The sequence below is a fragment of the Pituophis catenifer genome, unplaced genomic scaffold (assembly GCF_029215685.1).
Source record: "Pituophis catenifer annectens isolate HBS135680 unplaced genomic scaffold, rPitCat1.0.hap2 SCAF_4, whole genome shotgun sequence".
In the NCBI taxonomy this organism is placed as follows: Eukaryota; Metazoa; Chordata; class Lepidosauria; order Squamata; family Colubridae; genus Pituophis; species Pituophis catenifer.
Genome location: NW_027256884.1, coordinates 72023072 through 72048460, shown reverse-complemented (window position 1 = coordinate 72048460; position 25389 = coordinate 72023072). Strand labels below are relative to the sequence as shown.

At 35.7% G+C, this 25389-nt stretch overlaps 1 protein-coding gene across 6 annotated transcripts in view; it reads right to left on the bottom strand.

Annotated features, from left to right (window-relative positions):
• KDM6A (lysine demethylase 6A) overlaps positions 1-25389 on the bottom strand; it is a 288042-nt gene that overhangs the window by 62632 nt on the left and 200021 nt on the right. For all 6 annotated transcript variants that reach the window (XM_070944238.1, XM_070944240.1, XM_070944242.1 and 3 more), the window contains 4 exons: positions 15502-16277; positions 1693-1822; positions 875-980; positions 435-640 (listed from right to left, as the gene is read on the bottom strand). In XM_070944238.1, the coding sequence (XP_070800339.1) occupies positions 435-640; positions 875-980; positions 1693-1822; positions 15502-16277 (1218 nt within the window). The remainder of the gene's footprint in view (positions 1-434; positions 641-874; positions 981-1692; positions 1823-15501; positions 16278-25389) is intronic.

Sequence of the window (25389 nt, the reverse complement as noted above, 5' to 3'; positions counted from 1 at the left end):
CCGGGCCCAGCCACAGTCCACTACCAGTCCATGGTCTGTTTAGAACCAGGCCACAGAAGTGATGGGCGAGCCTGCGCTGTCCATTTGTGCAAGTTGCGAGCTTGCGTGGAACCATTCTCCCCCCCACAAGAGGGTCCGTAAAGCTGGAAAGGTTGGAGATCTCTGCAGTAGATCACTCCTCTGGTGATCTCAATGATTTATCAGGTCTATTTAGGGCTGCACATATTAAAACCCAAGGCCTGAACATGAAATAGTAGCTAACCAGCAATCATTAATCCACATTCCCTCATCTGAAATAGTTACTACCACTACATACTTGTGTGTATTCTTCATTTTGCTTAAATATTATACATTTCTGTATTTTAATATTTTTCTAAATCTTCAACCATAAAAAAATTAATAACCTTCAGTCAATACAAAAATGGCGTACCTACCCTTAAGGATTCCTGGAATGAGGAGGCTTGGTATTGTGCATATTTAGCAATTGTAGACTGAGATTTACTGCTTTCACAATGCCATGTTTTTTTTGTTCCAGTAGGATCCCAGTTTTCATCTGATGGTTGCAATAATTGTGTCCTTACTTCAACCAAATGTTCATTATTAGCTTCCACCAAAGTTTTGGTAGAAAAGAGTCCCAGATCTAAGAAATAGGAAATGTGTTTAATAAAAGAAAAAGCTTTCCTAATACAATAGCAGAAAAAGTTACAGACATTACCAAGAGAGATTACAAAAAAATATTGCATTATTCCCAACCAAAGCAAATGCTGTTTTAAATATGATAACATTTGGGTATGTCTCTTTAGCAAATATTCATAAAAATAAAATCAGCCTCCTTTGCTCTGCCCCAAATTTAATTTTTATATATCAAACTTACCTAATTTAAGAGCTCCAGCAAGGCCACGTATTACAGTAACAGGATTGTTTGGATTTGTACAAAATTGGTGTAAAGGTGGGAAGAAAGCATCACGCTTATTTTCCAGCTACAAAAATAGAAACTAACACTGTAATTTAAATATCATTGTTATTTCAAAATATAAAATTGGATTTAGTCCTTTGATTATTTTGCAAGGATGATTTCATATTAATATTCAAATAATAAAAATGGTCATTTAATGCATTAAAAAACAGTGCAACAATAATCTTCAAAGAAAGGTATAATCAGCTAGATGTTCAGATGCTTATAAAAATTGCATAATAATACAAGATATGTAGCTGGAGTTTTTAAAGTGTCTAAGAAATAATAAACATCATTATACTTGGAAGCGTATAGAAATAAATATGTCTATATGATAACTTTTATACAGAATATCTATGCATATTATTTACAAGTGTAATATTCTTTTTTACTGTAAATCTATTTCCCTAGTTAATGTCTTAAAATGATGCGAGTACATAAGCTTTCCTGAGAGAAGTGTGGTAAATTGGTTTCTGTATAGAATGTTTTCTCTTTTTTAATAGCAGTCTGGTTACTGAATAAAACCACTTTTGAAATCTATTTGAAATGAAATACTGGGATGACAATGGAAGTCTTATTGTTTTGGAAAACCTGAAATAGAGTAGCTCTCTGTATTATATATACTAATAAGCTGCAAGAATCACAGATAATTGAAAATATATCCAATACCTTAAACTAAATTTTGCTTTTAATAGGCACTGACATACTTTTTACAACTATCTCTAGACAATACGTACATAAATACTAGGTGTAGGTGGATTCAGCTTATCCTTTGGCAAGGGAGGATATGGAGGTGGTGGTGGTTTTGGAGGAGGACATTTATCCAATAAAATGCTACTGTTTGATAGGCCGTTTTTGCCCAAATTCCTAAGAAACAAAATAGTTAAAACCTGATAAACACACAAAAATAAAGACCATGTATTACTCTGCACATAAATTGTAGAAATCATTATTAAGCTTGGAAAAATATATCCTCTATATATTTAATGAAGGGCTTCAATATTTAGAAAGGCATTCCTTATCCCTCCTCAGTTTGCAACATCAAGATAATTAACCCATAAAAACTGAGAGCTTCACAAAGCAGAAAAAAGACTTAACAAGAAAATAAATTGTGTGATCATTTACAGAGAACATCCTTTTTATCCACACCTGTGAAAAAGTACAAATACCATGGATAGTACTCAGACACAAATTTACACTTGTGAATAAAGGATGTCATGTCCGGGAATGGCCAACTTCCACAGCCAACTTGCTGCGGCCAACTCATCACAGCCAATTCACCACAGCCAACTTGCAGCGGCCAAACTCGCCAGGGCCAACTCGCCACAAGACAACTTGTTGCAAGACAATTTGGCAATTTATTTATTTATTTAAAATAAATAAAAATTATTTTAATTTTTGCCATTCAAATTTCATTCTGTCCCTAATTTTGCATTCTATTCCACCATGTCTTTGATATTAGTGTAACTCTTGTCCCACAGTGAGTTGTCCTGTGGTGAGCTGGCTGTGGCGAGTTGTCCTGCAGCAAGTTGACCATGGCGTGTTAGTCATGGTGAGCTGGCTGTGGCAAATTGTCATATACCCATCATGTCTGTTAATACCCTCATCTTAAGAAGTGCTATTAGTATAATTAAAGAGATACAATATTTTACAAATTCACAAGAATAACACTTTATCAATGAAATAGGGACAATTGTCAACTTTAAATTATTCAATGTTAACTTTTAAAATACTTTATGAAACTTGGAAAATATTTTGAAATATTTTAAGGAATACTATATTTTCATATGTAATAATTTAATTGCAAGTTAATTAAGCTTTTCTGTTACATATAATTTAAAAAATGCCTACCAGATTCAGTATCATAACCAAGACACTTATTTCTTAGAGTTAACTTCGGAAGAGGTTCTTCATTTTATACTCATTATTCTATACATCTGAAAGTTGCCAAAGTTGGGAAACATTGTTCTAACAGAATCAATTTATTTCCTTATTCCAACATTTTCCAATAGAACTAGCTTTGCAGTACACTGGAAGAATTCATGGATAATGTTCAGTTTCTCCTTCCACTGATGGAAATGGATGTAGTTTGCTATGATATGAACAAATCAAACCCAACTTTCTATTTTAAAAACTCAATAAACAATGTCAACAAACAACTTTGAATTAAGGTGGATTTTTGGGAATATAACCATCAATGGCCAATTGCTTTTCTAGAAGCAAAATTAGCAGTCAAAGATTTGGGTTTACTCATTATTTGTACTCTATTAATGCACAACTCTAGAGATTTCCCTTAAACTGTGGCAATCTGGGGAAGGGATAATTAGCAACTGTATCAAGGCACTACCCAACTATATTTTTCCCTTCTTAATCCTATACAATAAAATACTCTAACAGGAAAAATTATAGTATCCAGATTTTAGTAGCTGGAGTATGTTTGTGTATACCAAATATGGGTATAGTAGAAAAACACTACTATTAACCATTATTTAATCTAATTCACAAGAAAAAGACCCACAAAGACCCACCCCTGCTGTAAGTATACAGCAGGGGTGAAATCTGAACTGGTTTGCTACCAGTACCGGTATGTGCCAAAAGGCGGCTTGGGAAGGTAAGTAGAACGGGGGGAGGGGGGGAGGATCAGCTGTGGCACATAGTTTAGCTTCGCTAGAAAGCAGGAAATCCTTTCTAAGAAAGCTAAACTGTGCTGCACAGGTCATTGTCGGATCATAGCTTTTTTAAACTACCAGTTCAATTGAACTGGTAGCTTTTTTTTTTACTATCGGTTCGACTGAACTGGTAGCTTTTTTTTTTACTACCGGTTTGACTGAACTAGTAGTTTTTATCACTGCCAGTTTGCCCGAACCGGAGCAAACCGGTAGCATTTCAGCCCTGGTATACATTAAGTAATCTTTTTTTGTGTATAGCTCTAGAAACAAACAGCATTGCTGTATTCAGTAGCAAACTATTAAGAAACTGTATTTTGACAGCAGATGTATTTAAAAAGTACAGGTAATTCTCGAGTTATGAATATAATGGAGCCTGCCAATTACATTCATAACTCAAAGATTCATAGGGGTGAATCACATAACTTGAATGTGATCACTCCCTGCTTTTGCCCACGCATTCACTAATCCAGTGGTTCTCAACCTTCCTAATGCCGCAACCCTTTAATACAGTTCCTCATGTTGTGGTGACCCCCAACCATAAAATTATTCCTAAAACCATTGAAAATATGCGTTTTCCGATGGTCTTAGGCGACCCCTGTGAAAGGGGGTCGTTCGGCCCCCAAAGGGGTCGCGGCCCACAGGTTGAGAACCACTGCACTAATCAAATGTGTGCTTTGTTAAGTGCACAAGGTATCTCAGGGTGGGGAAAGCCATGGGGGCCTAGTGATGGAACAAGCCACCCAAGGCTTCTCCAACCCACTGAGATACCTCATGCTTCACCCCCTCCCATCCTTCCACACCAGACTCACTTACCTTGCAAAGATCTGTCTTCTCCCTGCCATGGTTTCTTTGCCTTTGAAGGAGAGGAGAGTAGGAAGATTTCCCTTCCAGCGTTTGGTCGGCTTGCAAAGAGTGAAAGAACTTTTCACTTTCAGCGTGAAAAGCATTTGCAAGCTGACCGGTAGGCTGGAAGCAATGCAATTTCACTTCCAGCATCCAATCGGCTTACAAATGCTTTTTGTCCCGAGAATGAAATATTCTGGGAGCTGTGATCTCGCACGACTTCAGGCACTCATCTGCTTTTGCAGAGAATGGGTGCCTGATGTCATGCAAGATCACGGCCCCCAGAACACTTCACTCTCGGTGCGAAAAGCATTCGCAAGCCGATTGGACACTGGAAGGGAAATCATCCTGATCTCCTCTCCGTCAAAGGCAAAGAAATCGTGGCAGAGAGGAGACAGATCATTGCAAGGTAAATGAGTCTGGCGTGGCAAAATGGGAGGGAGGAAGCAGTTGTGGGGAGTGGGGGAGGGAATAGAGTGAATGTTGCAATGCTTCTGGGGTCATTCTTAAGGGTGAACCAGTGGTGGGTTGCCCCAGTTCAGACTGGTTCGCAAGAACCGGTAGTAAAACTGGCGGGAGGCTCCGCCCACCAACCCAGACATCATCAGGAAGTTTCTGCACATGTGCAGAAGCGAAGCAAACGCGTGCACGCAGTCCCATTGCGAACCGTAGTAAAGGTAAGTAGAATCCACCACTGGGGTGAACCGTGGTTCTGCAACATTTGTAATTTTGGGACTTTGTCGTAAACAGGAGAGGCTTATTGGATAAGTTCGAATGGTCATTAAGTGAACTGTCCTAACTCGAGGATTACCTGTATAATTATTTTATGCTTAATGCATCAAAACAAGGTGAGGGGGGGGGTTAGGGTGGAGGGGGGGGGAAAGGGGGAAAAATTTGTATTTGAAAAACTTTTTCAATTAAAAAAAAAAAAAGGTGAAATCTACAACTTTGTTGTCTGTGGAGAGGGTTTACTGGAGAATCCCAGATTCTAATAAGGCATGATGAGAGGACCTCAAAAGAGAACATCCTCTGCAGAAGCTCCCTTCCTGTGGCATTCTTTCTTACCAGTTATAGAAACTTTACTCTGGAAGTTATAGAAGCTCCTGGAATTTATGAAGCTTTTAAATGTGTTTGGGATCTGAGGTGAGAATAGGTGATGTATTTGAGTTAGGATGCTTCTAGCTATTTTTATGTACTTTGGTCTTCTGGTTTTATAACTTTTATTATTGAGAGCAAGTTTGATGTAAAGGAAGTCCTTGTTTAGCAACCACGACTAAGACTGCTAACTCCATTGTTAACTGAAGCGATTACTAAGTGAAACTGAAGTCAGATCCTTATGATCTGACTTCAGCTTTCCTTTGCTTTACAGATCTGTGAAGATCAGAAGTTCAAGGTTGGGTCATAAAGTCATTTCTTCATCACTGTTATAACTGTGAACAGCCTCTAAACAAGGATTACCTGTAGTGCATAAGATACCTTATAAAATATCAGTGTTAGTCCTGTTTTGGATGTGAAAGCAACCAGGCAACTTCGGACCAGTACTTCTTTCTAGGAAACAGGCAATACCAAACCACTTCTGAAAATTATTGCTCGAAAATGAAATGGATTGCATATTTTGCTGTACAGGTAGTCCTTGACTTATAACCATTTGATTAAGGATTGTTCCAAATTACAACAGCACTACAAAGATGACTTATGATCACTCCTCATACTTAGGATCATATGCACTCATTTACAAAATGTAAACACCATCTTCACAGCTAGTTCACAATCACAGCATCAACATTACTTCTAGCTGAATTCTATTTCATTTAGGGATGTTAGAAGCGGAATAATTATATTTCTCCATTTGGGGCAGCTATCATCCAACTTCCAATCTTCCCTTTGTGGGGAAGGTTGTGGAAATGGTGCCAGGATGGCAGTTACACAGGATCTTAAGGAAAATGAATTATCCCAAACCATTTTTGTTGGGTTTCAGGCTGGGGTGTATTACGGAGACTTGCTTGTCAATTATCTTTGGCCAGGTTAGGGTGGGGAGATGGTGCATCCATCCAGCCTTGACTGTGGTCAATGCTCTTGACCACAGTATTGTCTTGTACCAACTGCAAGGGCTGAGAGTGGGAAGAATTGTGCTGGAGTGGTTTCCAGTTTGTGTTGATGGGAAGGGAGCAACTCCATCTGTGATCCCTGTGCACCCAACTCTCTCTTCTCTCTTTTAATCTTTTAAGAAGAGATTGCACAATCATTTTTCTGAAACAATATAGGGTTTCTTGTTGAGCACAGTGTTGGACTAGAAAACCTCCAAGGTCCCTGTTATTCTGTTATTCCTTAACATCTACCTGAAACCACTGGGCGAGGACATCCACCAGTTCAGAACTCTGCATCTCAATCATGGGTCGCACAGGTGAAACTGTCCATATACTAACCCAGGGTCTAGACACTATTCAGATCTGGATAGGGAGGAACAAGCTTTAGCTTAATCCCGAGAAGATAAGAGTGGCTGTGGCTATTTGGCCCCCTTGGAATGGAGCATAGTTCCATCACTGATCTTTCATGGGATGTCACTTCCCTATTAGAGACTAATATGCTACTATTTTTGATGGGCAGGAACAGCATGACCAGGAGTGTCTCTGCATAACGTCCTCTGGACTATTGCAATATGTTCTACATGGGACTGTCCTTGCAGACCACCTGGAAGATGTAGCTGGCATAAAACGCAGCAGCATGAGCAGTAATGGGCACCTTCCTCCCTTATTTTCCCACATGTGTAGGGTCAAAATTTTGAATCAAGCAATGTTGATCCACTGATTGTGGCAGAAATTGACTGATCAGCTTGTCACCTGGCATTGTGAGTTGAGTGAGTGACTGGCCCAAAGTCATCTGGCTGACTTTCATGCGTAAGGTGGGGCTAGAACTCACAGTCTCCTGGTTTCTATCTTGGTGCCTAAACAACTAGACTAAACTGTCTCTCAGTAATGGGCACTTCTCATATGTCCATATGTCATCACTGCTTCACAAGCTGCATTGGCTGCAAATTCACGTATGGGTGCAATTGAAGGTGCTGGTTGTTACCTATAAACCCTTCATGGTGTAAGGCCTTGTTATCTGATGGACCATCTGCTTCCAGATTTCTGTTCACCTGGCATGTTCAGGCACAGTGGGCATGTTGCAGGTACCCTCAATTAAACTTTGTCACCTTGTACGACTGAGGAAGCATCCCTTCCCTGTTGCTAAACCTACCCTCTGGCATAGCTTCACCTCAAAGATACATGTGATGCCCACTCTCCTGGACTGTTCCCAGGTCTTAGGATAGTGTTTCTGGGAAGTTTATTATTGTGGTTTTGTTGGTAGATTTCTCTAGCTTATAGCAGAACTCAACTACATAATACAATTTTATTTGTATAAGAAGTGGCATTCTCAATTTCAACAATTTCATATTTAATATGCTTCAATAATTTATCAGTCCCTAATTTTCTATTATATTTCTCACTCCTACATGGTTTATCACTTGCAATATATGTTTACAGTAAATTCTTTTAATATACAGCACTCTACTCTGTACTCTACTGAGCTGTGCTCTTTAATGTAATTGTTCGGAAGAAATATATTCATATAAATATATGAACATTTCTATATTTATTTGCTGTATTTCTATACTTCTCCACAGACTGACATTTTATACAACAGATGTTTATAACAAATTGCACAGTAAAATCTAAAATAAACTTAAATAGCTACAGAAGAGAAATGAAATAAAATCAGATTCAATTGTGAAGAATTTATAAAACACTGACAGTTCTTTTTAATACAGAAATAAAAACCTTAGGAGGGTAAAATGTCAGAGCAGAATCCTAAAGCAATCCTTTACAGATAGTCTCTGGGTTATGACATATCATTCAGAGACCATTCAAAGTTACGATGGTGCTGAATGAATGGAACTTATAACCAGTGCTCACACTTCTAGCCAATGCAATGTCCCCACAATCATGATCTAGACCAGTGATGGCTAACCTTTTTGCTGTCATGTGCCAAAAATGGATGGAGTGGGGGGGGGGGCTCGCATGCGTGTGTGCCCACACCCATAATTCAATGTGCCCCGGGCCGTTTCCGGCCTCTGGAGGTGGTGGGGAAGGCAGTTTTCACCCTCCCCAGGCTCCTAAAAAGCCTCTGGAGCCTGGGGAGAGCAAAAAATGGACCTTCCTCACCCCGCTGGAGGCCTCCAGAGGCCGGAAACAGCCTGTTTCCTGACTTCCGGTGGGCCCAGAAGGCCTGAAAATCAGCTGGCCAGTGTGCACGTGTGCTACAGCTGAGCTAGGGCAATGCTCGCGTGCCCACCGATATGGCTCCATGTGCCACCTGTGGCATGCATGCCATAGGTTGGCCATCACAGATCTAGACACTCAGGTCCTGGCTCATGATCACAACACAGTAAACCATGGTCATGTGACTACAACTTCTGACATTGTATACCAACTTCTCACAAGTTAAGTCAATGGGGAAGCTGACAGGAAGTCAGAAGTCATAGTCACAGGAGGTCCTTGGGTTATGATGCCAATCTGGACTATTACATTTTTTGTTGCTAAACAACGTAGGCAGTAATAGAGTGCTGACATATAAGTTTGTTATAATGTTTGAATGTTTGAATGTCCTATTCAAACATTCAAAAGAATGAAATATAGTCAATATTTCTTGGGGCTGCTACTAATTTTCAAACATGTTTTATGTTTTCAATTACATTATTCATCCATATTTATATTCATAAATTAATTCCTTTCCCTGATTCACAACTGAGCTTCTATAGTAATTCTCTCACCGCCATATTCCCTCACTGTCATAAAGATGTTTAGAATAAAATAGGGAGAAAACTGAGATTGTCTATTAAAATAAATGCACATCAGGTGCAAGTATGTGATTGTTTTAAGAGTTATAGAAAGCTAAACCAGCTCTAGTGCGCCCTGTAGTTTGCAGTATGGGCTATGTAGTAAGAATGCAACATTATAATTACTGGAGATACTTAAATTTTGACCATGAATACATAATGCCAAATCCAAAAAACTCCAATATTTGCATGCACTGAATGTTTCTTTTGAAAGAATGGAATGTTTCTTATTTATTTTATTATTTATATTTCACACTTCTGAACTGCCTCAAAGAGGGACTCTTTTTTCTTTCTTTCTTTATAACAATTTAGAAACTTCGTTATGTTGTTAAGGCAGGATGCATCATGATTGGCTGCTCTTTGAAAAAAAATAATCCAAAGAGTCTTTGGGTTTATGAAAATAATTCCACAATGCTATAGTTCCAAGAATTAATTTTTATAATAAAATCTTACAGACCAATCATGACAATTATTAAAATCCAAGTTGAAAATGCTGCAAATCCTATAATCCACAGAAAGATGTCCCCAAAGCCTAGAATTGGTTCTAAGAAAGGCAGCAGAAGTATACTTCCAACTTTAAATCTTATCTCTACACTAGTAGAAACTTCTATAGAGTCCACTTGTTAGGTTTTGTCAAAAAAGAAGAAATTTTCATCTTGGGAGGAAACCATTAAATTTATTAGCTAACTTTAAGACAAACATATAATGTTATGCAGTGGTGGGTTTCAAATTTTTTTACTACCGGTTCTGTGGGCATGGCTTGGTGGGCATGGCTTGGTAGGCGTGGCAGGGGAAGGATACTGTAAACTCTCCATTCCCTCCCCAATCCAGGAGAAGGTTACTGCAAAATCCCCATTTCCTCCTGATCAGCTGGGACTTGGGAAACAGAGAATAGATGGGGGCGGGGCCAGTCAGAATTTTTACTACCGGTTCTCCGAACTACTCAAAGTTTTCGCTACCGGTTCTCCAGAACTGTTCAGAACCTGCTGAAACCCATCTCTGATGTTATGAATCGTTTTTAAAAATATATTCCTAGTACATGGAAATTCATGTCTGAACAAAGCTATTTTTGCACAGATATTTTTAACAGTTTACTAAAAAAAACCTGATGCAGATTATCTATGGAAAATTATAATGAATTATTGCTACTGTTCACTTAAATCTTATACAGAACTTTTGTATATGTGTAAGTGAATACATGCTCTGTATTTTTCTTTTTTAGTTTTTTTTTCTGTCATTTTTTATTTTTTTCTATTGTATTAATAGAAGGAAAAAACCCCACATGGTTAGAAATTTAAAAATTTGAGAAATGTTGATGTTACCAAAACATAAACCCAAAGAAAATATTTCCTATTTCAGAGTCTGTTTTGGTGGTGGATGTGGGGAAAACAGAAATTTTTGAATTTTTATACCTGTTCAATTATTTAAAGAAATTTTCTTACTTCAGAAACAGAAAATTTTAAATCTGTACTTTAGTGATAATGCTAAATTTTAATATTAAAGTTAAGGTTAGTGTCTGCATTTAAAAATGATGCTTAGTAATATTTTGTCCCAAAATATTCAATTAGAAAGAATTGTGAAAATATGCATAGTTAAAACAGAATTTAATATTCAGAATGTAAAACTTCTATTTTTTTCATAAAGAATTACAGTGCCTTCTTCAACCTTTTGGCCATGCAATTCTGTTCTTTTAGGGAACAAAAGAGCAGGCTCACATAGCTACAAGGAGTTGTTTTCAACTCCAAATCTTTTAAATTGCTCTATTCTCCTGAACAAGCAAGGCAATCAATTCCTTGTTTCTAATGCAATCTCTAGAGCAGTAAAATTTATTGCTGTTCCACACAGACTGACTGGGCTGATCTCTTGCTGTTTGCCGAAGTATAACAACATGGTGCATAGCAGTACCGGGTTCACACCCTTCCAGATCCTTTAGATGCCAAGTCAGCTAGTCAGAAGTCAGAAAAAAATCTACCAATCTCTTTAAAAGTGAACCATAAACCCCATAAGTGCGGCCCAGGACAAAAAGAACAGGAACGAAAAGTGTACTTTGTGCCTAGCTCTATGCAGGGAAGACATGTTGGGAGTGGAGACTCCTTCAATTTAAATAAAACCAATCCTTTCCCAATTATTTCAATGGGGCAGAGGAGAATATGAACATTTACCATATTTACGGTGGATATAAAAAGTCTACACACACCCTTGTCAAAATGCCAGGTTTTTGAGATGTGAAAAAATAAAACCAAGGTAAATCACTTCAGAATTTTTGTACCTTTAATATAACATATAAGGTACAAAATACCTTATATACAATTATTATATACAAAATATATACATTCAATTGAAGAACAAACTGAAATCTGGGGGGGGGGGGGAAACAATAAAAAAGTACAATAAGCTAGTTGCACAAGTCTGCATACCCTCTTATAAGTAGGGATATAGCTGTGTTCAGAATTAACCAATCACAGGGATTCCGGAAGCATCGTGGCGAGACAGTTGGGGGATTAGCAGGCTCTGATGAGCTCCGCTAAATCCCAGGCTGGCGAACCGTTGCAGAGGGGTCTTTGGACCTTGTCCTGTAGGGACAGGGAAGAAAGAGAGGAACCTCGGAAGACCAAGAAAAACAGGCAAGTTCCTCTGAGATCAGAGGAAATTCTGACTCTGCAGCAGGGGACGGCGGCCATTATGACCGCCAGTAAGCTGGGGCAACTGGATCAAGCACTGTGCAGGAGTGGAGAATTGAGCGGAATATTGATGCCGGGTGAGTGATATTTAACTCATAGGCAGAACGAAAAAAAGAGGATTTTTAAAACAATTGTAAATGTCCTGGTGTGATAACAGCAGCTAATAGGCGTGGGAAAGGATGGAAAAAGAAGATTAAGGTGGAAATTATAAAGTGATAAAACCCGATCTGAAAATTGTTTTTTAGGATTTAAGTATTTGGAGAACTTTAAAAAAAAAATCAGAAGAATTAAGAAGCCGAAAAGACCCTTTTTTAATTTGGGAACTTTAAAAGGAGGAAGGATAAAGAAGGAAGAAAAGCTTGTAATAAAAAGGACCGGTTAATGACTTTAAATTGAAACTAAATTGGAATGTAACGTTGAATTTGGACTATGCAAATCTGGACTGAATTTTAAACTGATTTGGTGCATATAAAGGTGAAAAAGAAAAATTAAATAACTAAAAATTGTTTAAAGCTGACAGCAAACAAAATGGACACTTTTCCAGCTTGTTGATTGTAATAGTGGATTGCAGAGAGCCATCTTCAGGAGAAAAGAATTATTGCAACACTGAATCTTTGCTTTGGAAAGAAAAAAAAAACTTGGACCTTGAAAGGGATAACAGCATGTGAGAATTTTTAAGGAGGCTTTGTTTGTTCACAAGGCTTTGAAAAAAAAAAAAGAGAGAATTACAACGTAACTTCAATTGGAATAATATTAATCTAGAAAGAACAAAATGATGCAGGAATTTAAGGAAATGATGAAAACGATGTGCTTATCATTGAAAATGGAAATAAGGGAAATGACCACAATCTTGCATGGAAAATTGAAACCTGATGACCAAAAAACTGACTTAGAATACATTCAAGCTGACAAAAAAACAACTAATGAGAAGCAAGAAAAAGAGACTGACAATAAAGAAGAAGACAAAGACAAGGAGATTGATTATGGAAAATTAAATGATTATGTGGGTAGCAATAATAAAAAGGAGAATTTCAAAAATTACATTGGGATTAACAATGGAAGAATAGAAACAATAGAAAACAAAGAAAGAAAAGAGGGAGGAATAGAAAGAATATAAAAAACATAAATGATTACACTGGGATTATCAGTGAGAACATAAGAAAAAGAGTAAAGGGTTGGAAAAGAATGGGAAAGATACAGCAAAATAGAAGAGTGTATGCTCTTAAAAAACAAAATGATTGTATTGGGTATAACAGTGGAAAGATAAGAAAAAGGGAAAAGAGTTCAGGACTTTAAAATACAAAAGAAAAGAAGGAGAAAGAAAGAAAAAAAATATAAAGATAGAAAGGGAGAGAAATGGAAGAGGAATATGGGGTAAATGAAATGAATCTTAGAGAAAAGATGAAATTGTATTTCTAATGAAATGATTTTAAACTATATGGATGTATGATGAATGTAATAATTGGAATATTTTTAATTAATGAAGGGGATTGTAATAATTGGAATATTTTCAATTGCATATTTGGAACTTAACTAAATAAGAAAAGGAAGTTGAAATGATATTGGATTATGAATGAATTAGATATAATTAACTGGTTTTTATAAAAATGTTGAAGTGTACTATTCGGAACAGTTGATAAAGAAAAAATTATTTGAGACTGGAATAAGAGATTCTAAGAAAATAATTAGGAATTGTATTATGTTGTATGAGTCTAAATTTAGGGGTACTGGAGTAAGATTGATATTTAATTAATTTTTCATTGAATATGTTTCATTAATTAGTGAAATTATGATAAATAGATTACTTTTAAAATAAAAGATAAGAATATAAATAATTGATGAAATAATATAATGGTAATAATGAATTATTTAAGTCAATATGAAGACATAACAAAATGTAGGGATGTCTAAGACTTGAAAATAAGACCCAGGAATAATAAGTTTAATACATGAAATTGCAGTAGTCGGAACATTTGGGTTAAGATATATAGTTAATTGGTTTCTACTAATATGTTGAATTGTATTATTGGGAATAGTTGATAAAAGAATCATTGGTGATTAAAAGAAGAGAATTTAAGGAAATAATTGGGGATTGTACTATGTTACGTGAATCTAAATTCAGGGGTTCAAATTTTAAGGAGGGAAAATTGAGCTATAATAGGATGAGAAGTCAAGATGAAGGGTAATATTGGTTTTTTAAAATTAAAGAGAATAAATGCTATGAGAAAAATTGAACATATAAAATTGTGTTAAAGATGAACAAAATCTGTACAAATTTAAGACCAGGCCAATATTCTGTTCAGAAAAGATGCACTGTATGTTTGTTTGTGTGTTTAAAAAATAAAAAAAACTTTACAAAAAAAGAAAGAATTTTTTTCACATTCACATTCAAACTGATGGTAAATTGTAGTCAAGACGCACCTGCCACCAATTAAAGAGATTCTGTTCAAGCCCATATAAAGTTCAGCTCTTCTGGGAGGAGTTTCCTGAGATTTACTCAATTTCATTTTATACCAAAAGCCATGGTCTGCAAAGAGCTTACAAAGCATTAAAGTGACCTCATTGTTGGAAGGTATCAGTCAGAAGAAGAAAAAATTCCAAGGCATAAAATGCTGAAGATGAAAAGGAATGTCAGCTTTCAATATGACAATGACCTAACGCATACCTCCAAATCAACAGAATGGCTTTGCCAGAAGATTAATGTTTTTGAATGGATCAGGTACAGCCCGGACCTGAATCCAATTGAAAATCTATGGAGTGACCTGAAGAGGGCTGTACACAGAAGATACCCTTGCAATCTGACAGATTTGGAGTGCTTAAGGAAGGAAGAGGGGATAAAGATTCCCAAGGCAAGATGTGCCATGCTGATAGGTTCTTACCCCAACAGACTGAATACTCTCAAAAAATCAAAATGTGTTTCAGCAAAGTATTAATTTAAGGGTCTGCACTTAAGCAACCACATTATTGTGTGCTTTTTATTTTCATTCCCCCCCCCAAAAGATTTCAATTTGATTTTTCAACTGAATTCTACAGCCTATAGGTTACATTACAGGTGGAAAAAAATGGAAGTGATTTATATTGGTCTCATTTTTTTACATCTCAAAAACATGTCATTTTATTTGAGTTTTTATATCTACTGTATATTCTGCCTTCATTCTGACTCATGATGGCTACTCCATTTCTTCTGCCAGAATTTGCTTTAACGTAGGGGTAAGACTGCTCTTCAATTACATTTCCAATACATATTCAAACATGTAGTTATGTGTATATATTTTGTTTTTAAAAGAACTCAAAAGTCAGAACACATTCATTTTCAATGGGACATACAATAATTAAAAACAAGTATCTATAAAAACAAGTATCTATCGTACAATTTAATGATTTTTATTTCAATAGAATTAAAAATATTTGGGACACAGACAGTACATACAATATAAAATTGTTACTTGCAATTAAAGGAGTTTGTGCACTTACCTGCATGCTTTCAGAACCTCTGCAGAACTTGGATATATAGATACCGACATAGATGGTATGATCGGGGAATTAGGTTTGTGTCCAGTAAGAGGAGGATTGATTTTTAAGGGGCTCTGAGAGTCCTCCAATGCCTCTCCATTAACTGCATGTCCACTATGAGGGCTGTTAAGGCTGGTAACACTGTTTGTGGTAGTCTGTTCAGTAGATTTTGGAGAAGGTGTTGCTGTGGAAATGGCTGAAGATGGTGAGGAGGCAACAGAATTCTCTGTCTTTGTATGAACCGTTGGATGGATGTTATTGACTTTGTCACAGGTTCCAGTACCCACATTGTTATTGGCTTTTCCCATCAACAAGGCAGAGAGCTGAGGATTGTCTGAACTAAGTAAACCTGGTGACTTTGAATCTCCATGGCTAGGGCTAGAAACAGCATCTGCCGTCACCTGATGGACATGATTAGGAAGTCCTTCTACACTGGCAGTGCTGTTAAGTGTCTCTCCAGAATGCCTGTTTATGTCAGGCACTGCTGATGTATTTCCTGAAGGCTTGCTCTCTTTGGTTAAGGTAATGCCTTGTTGTCCACCTGAGGTAGCAGTGTGAGAGGGGAGGTGATTGAGAGCAGCCCCCTGTGTTACTGAATTGCTAGGCATGGTAGGATGTCCATTTTGATTTTGAATACCAGTGCCAGCTGCCTGGAGATGCTGGGAAGGCCCAGTGGAAGAGAGAGGTTGTTCACTATTAGGACCTGCCAAATGTGAACTCTGACTTTTTTGAAGCCCCTAGAGAGAAGAAAAATGATTTTATTTAAATACCTGAACATATATTCTACAGTTTAGGAATCAGATATAACTTCAATATTTTCCCAACACTGTCCAATATTTGTTTTTCCAATAATTCTCAATATTTTCAACTCGAAGTTTGAATACATGAATTTCAAAAGCCTATTTTGAAAAGGAAGTATCAGAAGGTCTCACCTCATCGCTCAAGCTTCCAAATCTCTCCAAAAGAGCTGTAGCAGCATTTTAAAATAAACTATAAAATAGAAGTCCATTCTCAAAAACAGCATGAGACAAATGATGGTTATTATAGCTCAAATTCTGTGGAAAGCATTAAAAGGCTTAGCTATCTGATTTCTAGTGGAAATAGATCTACCTAGGTTAAAGACAACTTTTATTAGTCACAAGTGGTAACTTGCAAAACTATTTATTAAATTTATATATCACCCATCTGGTGGTATGTCAAAGGAAGCTCTCAAAATAAATACCTCAAATATACCAATAAATCTGGGAATAAATTCAGGACAATTTATCATCATCATCATCATCATCATCGCCTTTATTGTCATTGTACATCATGTATACAACGAAATTGGTTTATCCTCTATTGGTGCAATCCATAACAGAAAATACAAAACAGTACAATTCCCAATTTATAAAAGTAATTGGGGAAAGAAAAAAACTAGTCATACATTTCCATATGTACGGACCTCATTGAAGTAAATGTACAGCAAAATATCAGCAACAAAACAAATTTTGCTTTTTTTCACCAATGGCACTACCAAGAATGCTCTATTTAATGTAATGTACTTTAATTTTTGTAGTTATTGTTTTAAAGTGAGCAAAGCTGCAAGTCCCTTTTCCAGTTAATTCCTTTTCTTCTCTGAATGATAAGAAAGACAAATATTTAATATTAGAAATTATAATGAAAGCCTTAATGGGAATACCTAGATCTGCTATACTTAGGACACTCTAAATCTTAATAATTTATTCTAATTAATATTTTTAGTTTGCAATAAACTTAAAATGGTATAGCCCATCCTACTTCTATTTGTATAATGTTTAAATAACGGCAAAAATAAATAAGGAACTAAATTTGATTAAACTTCCAATGTTTTATTAACTAGTTTGCATACTAAAGAGTGGGGATAGGAGAATTTTACATTTCTCTTTGGGCAGAAACCTGTAACTGATTTGATATAGTTTTTCCTAGCTGCTGGTGTTGCAGTCACACAGCTACCTGATATAACTCATTCCCCTCCCATCCACCAGCAAGCATACGTGCCCATAGGAAGTATTGAGGCATTTGCCTAAGATATAGCATGAACAATGGACTCACTTGAGGCATAGGGCAGGCGTTAGTTGTAGAGAAGTATGGCAGCCAGCCTCAGTGAGCAAACACTACATAAACTACTGCCCTGTGCCTTTGAGGGTATAAAATGTTAACTGTTTAATTTTAAATGTTTAATTTCAGTTGCATTTCTACAAAATGCAGACCCAACAAGTCTCTCTCTGCATGTTACGTGAATCTAGACATGATCTAAATGTAGAACTAGAAACTTAGTCATTCCAGCTCTTTGCCCAGCTTTAGTTGGTTGCCAATTGCAGTCTTTCCTGGGATCCACTGAGGATAGTCATTCATATCATTGTCACGTGTCATCCTGCTTGGACAATTGTAATTTATCCTATAGGGGCTGCCCTCAAAAGACCACCTAGAAATCTCAACTGTGCCTATGGATTGGCCCTATTTTTGTTACATTACATTGCTGCTATAAGAGCTGCACTTGCTTCAAGATGCTGGGTGGTATTATGAAGCCCTATATGAACTGAAACTTGAAATTGTTGAGACTGCCTTTTCTGTGTACAATTTGCTTGTCCCAAATATATATGAGAGTTTAGGTAGAAGTTGTTGTCCTCTGTGGGAACTTCTCCCTAATAATAGTTTGTTTCCAAAAGGAAAGAATGTTTCCTTTCCTGAAGACTTCCCAAAAATTGTCAAGATTAAATTATTCTGGAAAGCCTCTGAATTGTTAGATTGTTTTGGAATGCTTAATTTTGACTAATATATGACTCTTATTAAAATTTATACTTTTTATTATACAATTTTGGTTATTTCCTCCTAGAGATAATTCCTTATACAAAGCTGTCTACAAGTCCCATAGGTAAATATTCCAACATTTTACTTTTCACCTGGAGCCATGGAGCCTAATAATCAGCAATATTGAGCATTATTCTTTAACATTAACCCCTTAAAAATACCTGCATATCATACTCCTTGCAGGCCCAAAATTTGTCTTTTTAATTCCTTGGAATTCTCCCCCCAATCTCCCAAATCATTGTTACAAGTAGGGAGATCATCAACTGTGTTTAAGGAATTGTATGCACTCCAAAAGTAAATTACTACAATTTACCCATTGTCTTTTTGAAATCAACAGCTCCAAAGCAGCTTGAATTTGATTATTGTTCAGAAAATTCATTAACTCAAGCTAGATAAGCTTAAAGGCTGCTCTGTTGAAAGGTGTGGGGGTTGCAATCAAGCTGCAGAGGAAAAGAAAAAGGAAAAAAGCTCCAAGCCTGTGGAGGAAGCACCAATTGGAATTAACCTTATCAAGGCTTGTACACCCTTATACGCTGTCTGGTTGGGATCCAGCTCAGTTTTCAGACATGGTACAGAATTGGTTTCTCAAGTTAAGTAAGTAAACTTTTTATTGCAGTCAGAGACCAAATTAAAATACACATAGAAGGGGAGTATATTTTAGAAATATAGATAGATCATGTGACAGTACACCATCTACTGCCTCAGATACAATCTGTATTGTCAATACTAGTGATCCTTTGCCGTAGGGGTTATCCGTCTCTTCCCCCATTTTTTTTCAGGCACGACTGCAGCAAAATTTTTTGCCACCTTTGGAGTTATATTGGGGTCTGTGTCCTGGAATAGGAAATAAAGGCTGAACAGATCAGGTGAACCAGGGACTCTCTGGGAAATAGGAGAAATGAATCTTGATCTTATGTCTCGGTAGTGGGGACATACGAATGTAATGTGGAACAGAGATTCCGGGGATCGGCCATCACATGTACAATAGATGGATTTTACTCCCCCCGAGAGCCTAATTTCTCAAGTTAAAAAGCCTGGAAAAAAGGAAGGGGCCAGAGACTTGCAAAGTACAGAATGCTATTGAGCTTATTGGTGAAAAGTTGGATAATAAGCCTCAAATTGTTGCAGCTTGACCTATTTAATTCTTGGTTTGAATTTTTCATAAATTTACCTATGAGTTGGTTTGAACTGCAGATTTCCAAATAGTCTGGTTTTGTTTTTAGTTCCTGACCCTGAATGCTTAAGGTTCTGGGGAGAATAAACTATAGCAGGTTTATTTTATCTTTTGATAGTCCAGTGTTTGCTTTCTATTACTCATTTCAGCTCCAGACATCTCTGTTTACAAGATACTTTGCCATAAAGGAAAAGTATATTCCTTCCTACCATCAGTAATGATTTCTTCCAAATCTACCTCTAGCAAAGTGTTATCTTTTTACTGAACCTACGAAATCTATGTTTCTATCAAATGTATGCATATTATTTCCCCAAAATGTAATTTTAAATTTACTACTTTGAGTTATACACAATTGTTATTTTTAATTTTATTACTACTATTATTGCTGTAATTTGAAATTGATGTTAACTGTTAGGAAAAAAACAACAAATGGGAATATTTAAAGCTACCATTACCTTTTTTTATTCACTTTTTTTAAAAAAGTTCTCTCCCAATACTTGGCAAATTCCTATCAAAATGAACTGGCTGATATTGCCAACTATCTCAAATTGCAGTAGGTAATGTTACTTGTCTTTAATTTTTTAAGATTGTTATTTTAAATGTTTTCAGACAGGTCTTAAAGATCTTCTTAGGATGAATAAATGCCATTCCTTCTTGCACGTACAATATAACCGAATCATTGAATCTGTTCATACAAAGTCCAACTCCCTGCTTAGGAAGGAAACCCTATACCATTTCAGACAAATGGTTATCTAATCTCTTCTTAAAAACTTCCAGTGTTGGAATAGAATAAAAACTTTGTCACTTTAAATGTACACTAATCATCATTCATTAAAATGAAATTTAATATTAAATAAAATGTTACATGCTAAGCAGGGCTTATTTTTATTGTGTGTTGTATATTTTGTGAATTGGGTTTAGTTTAGTAGTTTATGATACAGAATATTGTGTGAACCTAGAAAATGATACAATTAGGAAATGAGGGCAAATGAGATTTAAACCATGATGGTATTCTAGTAGAAATCTGCAACTATTTTTTTAAACAAGATTTGGAAGCTCATTAAAGGTTTCCAGATTACATGAAGCTCTTTTCTACTGATATAGACCTGGGTGTTTAATTTCCAGATAGATCATCTCCTTCAAGCTGTCATAACATGGCAATGGGTTTCCCATTTAAGAAACCTCCAGTGGAAATATCCCACTATTTATTTCAACAAGAAAGAGATAAAGTTATTGATATTTTCAACACTAAGCTAGATTCATTATTTTTATCTAAAGTCAAATTAGTAGGAATGAGGAGTCTCAGGAATGGCAAGGAAAGTGCTGAAGAATATATCAAGCATATTAAGAATTTGGAGAAACAATATATTAAGCGGCAAGCAGACTGAGTTGTTCTGATTGAAAATTCAAACTGTAATGGTTTCCCTTGGCAGAATCAGGGAACCTGATTATTTTTCTTTGTTTTCTCCTGCAGAAGCTAAACTATCTGGAAAGTCTGCACTAGAATGGTCAATGGTTAATGATAGAAATTCTGGAAAAAGGTAAATAACAGGATACCAAACACACAGTAGCTCGCCCCGATGTAAGAGCCTCATTGAGCATAAAACCAATGTGCTCCTAGACTATTATGGTAGCTGAACCAGAAGCACATTCTTATTAAAACTGAAAGTTTTTTAATAGTTGTCTAGATCTGTACCAATGCTGCATTATGAGATGCTTAAAATGTTCATTTTCACAGCACAACAATAAATAGGAAGGAATGGCTGCAGTGGTCTAGTTTTATTAGATATGTTGTTGTTATTTTTGTTTCTGTCTATACACAATGACCAAGTCCCATCTTATATTAGTTTGTGTTGATTTTTATGATAATATATTGTGAGTAACACAGTTAGTTGGAGTTAGGCACTGTCTAACTGAGTAAACGAACTCTGACAGGGAAGACAGGAGTCCAACAACTGTCCTTTTTCCAAACACAAATGATACAAAAATGTTAATCTGAAGGGAAGCTTACTTCTAAATTTAACACATTTCAAAAAGGGAGTTTTCTGGGTCATAAAGTGCGAGGAGTTACAATAAAGGTGGTGCTGCAATTAAAGTCACTGTATCATAGCATCATTTATTTATTTATTTGGGTGTTTTGTTTCCTTGGACAAATTCTAGTATCAAAATTAAATAGGAAAATAAAAGAGGAAATACAGATTTTTGCACAGATTGCATCTTGATGGAAAGAGAACATGCTATTTGTGTGCTTGTTTCCCCACCCTTCACAAAGGAATATAAAAGTACACACAGTAGAAAGGGTAGTCTCTGGAAATAGCTTATTTCTAGAAAGTTTAGAGTATGCAAAGAAAACCCTTATCTTTAATGCACATAGAATTATGCCTGAAATGACTCATAGGTAAGTTAAAACTAGTTTGCATGGTATCCAAATTTATAAAAAATATCTAAAAAGTTGGTTATAGGTTTTAATGATTCATGCCTGCTAGCTGCTGTGTACTCAACATTCTATTAGAAGCTGGTGCTTTGTAGCTCACTTATGAAAACAATTCCCAGTAGAAAGGGAAAATACAACTATAAATACCCCTGGTAACCAAAAGAGAACAACTCCACCAACAAATTCCTAATTTATAATAAGCATCAATTATTTTAGCAATAATAATTCTCATCTCAAAATACCTTAAGAATATCACATACAGACATCTCAGTTAAGAGAAGTCCTTTTATAGTTCAATATATAGTTACAAAGAACAGAACAAAAGAAAAAAATTCCTGGAATTTGTAATAGAAATTGATAGCTATGTTCCTTCAATTTGTTCATAAATGATTCAGAGGAGACTAAGGAATCATTGGAAATGGTCAGACTATTTAAGGACGTTAAAAATAAATAATAAATACTGGGATTAAGTTCCCTTTCCTGCCCTAATCAGTGATTTTAAAAAATTAAGATGAGAATATAAATCTCATAATGGGAGGTCATGTGTTGTATAACAGAACAGAGAAACTTTCTGGTTGGGGAAGATAGTTTAATAAGAACACTAACACATAGTGTATCTACTAGGAAAAGAAAATTTTAAAAAATCACTTAATTGATTGAAGCATTGGGGCAGAATGAACACAGGATGGAATAATATTCAGCAAAGTTGTATTTCAGGTTCTTTAACTTTAAAAAGAGAGAATGAATCTGGGAAGTTGGGATAATGTGACATGGATACCGTGTTTCCCCCAAAATAAGACCATGTCTTATATTTTTTTGAACCCCGAAATAAGCGCTTGGCTTTATTTTCGGGAAGGACTTATTATTTTGGGGCACGTGGAGCAAGATGGGGCTACTCTTATCGTTTTGCCTGATTTCCAGCTCTGCGTTCAAATATTTTTGGGGAGGGCTTATCTTTGGAGGAGACTTATTTTAGCGCATGCGCTCAAAAGCCCTATTGGGATTATTGTCAGGGGATGTCTTATTTTCGGGGAAACGGTATAAAATTATGAATGTCGCAGGAAAAAATTGATGTGAGTTTCTATTTGTTACAACATTAGAATCATCCAACTGAGCTGGATAGTGGTGATGGAGAGAGATTTGGGACAAATGAAAATAAGACTTTCACACTTGGACTAAGTAAGGAATTCACCACAAAATGTAAAATTAGACAATTTTAAAGTGGGATTAGAACATTTCCAGTATGTGTCTAAATAATAGTGCTAGGGAACTAATAAGCAAGAACATATGATATTGCATCTTGTTATGGCTTCCCCATCAGAATCTATTTAGCTATTATGAGAACAGAATAGTAGACAGATTCTTTGTGTTTTGATTCAATACAACTCTTATATACATTGCAATTAAGGCATTTCGGCAACTGAGTATGAAGTCTGCAGAAAATTTACATCCCTCTTGTATTACAGTAGCTATGTATCTGTCCTTCTAATGCAAATTCTTTTCCTTTTTTTATATATATAATTTTTATTAATATATTCTAAACACCAATACACAAATAAAATATACAATCCTGCCACCATGGTATAATATGATTACATTGTCCATAAGTATAAAGTCATTCTTTTATACATACATATTTGCCATCATATATATACATCATCATATATCTATTCTATCCCACCTTTTCTGGACCCAATCGTACCATACTTTCCAACTGTTATAAAATTCTGAATCTTTTTTACCATTGATCAATCTAGTTAATCTATCTGATTCCGCACACTCATTAATTTTATATATTATTTTCAAATCTATCGGTAAGTATTGATTTTTCCACTCCTGCGCATACGCTAATCTTGCTGCAGTAATAATGTGAATCAACAAGAACCAAGAACTAATGCAAATTCTTTTCCTCATTATTTGTTGAACTGGAAATTTGAATACAGCATCCTTCCATAGTTGTGTCCAAATATGGTGAAGACAAGGCATCTCCTCTACTTCTTAGGTGTTTCTAGAATTCACGGAAAAGAAATCTAAGCCTTGACCAAAGACAAAAATGTTTTGTGTGTTCACTTGTAGATTTTAAGTGTAAATAAATATATTTAAAAAGAATCTTGAGCTACATTTCTAGAATAATGCCTCCTTTAACCAGAATATGACAAGGACTTTTCAATGTACAGAAAAAAAAAATCTCACCCCCAAAAGAAGATGTAAACAAGCCATGTCTTTCTGAGATTAAAGATCCTAATACTGGTATTAGCAGTTCTCTCCAGCTACTGAGAATAATTTTTCTTCTGTTATGTTGTAACTGTCATCACTGAACAAACTGTCAGCTGCAATCACATGAATATTACTTCATCTAAACCCCACTGTATATGTAACAATGTTTGATTTTCTTTTTAAAAATATAGTTAGTTTTATTTTAAATGATTTTGTAACTTGCAGTTTCAATACAATTCACACATCAAGTCACGTCATTACTTATAATTCTCAACACAAATCAACTCTATACTCACCAGAAATGCTACCATTTTAAGAGAAACTAAGAGGAAAATCAATGTGGTTAAATCAAAACTCTTATGTATAAATTAATTATAAGGACAATGTTCTATTTACAAAGGGGCTATGTTCTGAGACTCTGTTCATAAATCCATATTATTTGTGAATCCAAACAAGCATAAAAAATATTCAATTGGAAGTTAGGAAAAGGCAGAAAAAACCCCATTGGGATTCTAGTATAGTGTTTTTGTTTTGTTTTTTATCAAATCTGTAGCACTGCATTCCTGATCAAATGTGTTTGAAAATATTTATGTGATTTATATTTCTCATCCCACAGGAATGCATGCCACCCTGTTTGCAGGTCATGGTCTTCTATTGTTAGGACTCTGTTATTTTTCAGCTCCATCCAGTCTTTTAACTATACTAAACTTGCTGCTTGGTGATAAATTTCCCATTCTGGTAATGCCAATCCTCTATCCTTTGTGTCTTGCAAAAGTTTTAATTTAATCCTGGGCTTTTTCCCTTGCCATATAAATTTGGAAATTAATTTATTTAATTCTTGAAAAAATGTTTTCCCTAATTTTAATGGTATCACTTGGAACAGAAATAAAATTCTCGGCAATATATTCATTTTTACTGTTGCGGCCCTCCCTAGAAATGAGATTCATAATTTTTCCCAATTCTTTTTTTATTTGGTGTATCAATTTATCATAGTTGTCCTCTTTAATTGAAGAGCATTTCACTGTAAGCCAAAGTCCCAAATATTTAATTTTCTTAGTTATCTTCATTTTTATTTTGTCCTCCAATTCCTTTTCCTGACCCTTTGTAAGATTTTTTATTAATTTTGACTTATCCTTATTAATTTTGAGTCCCACTACTTCACCAAATTCTTCTATCTTTTGTATCAATTTAG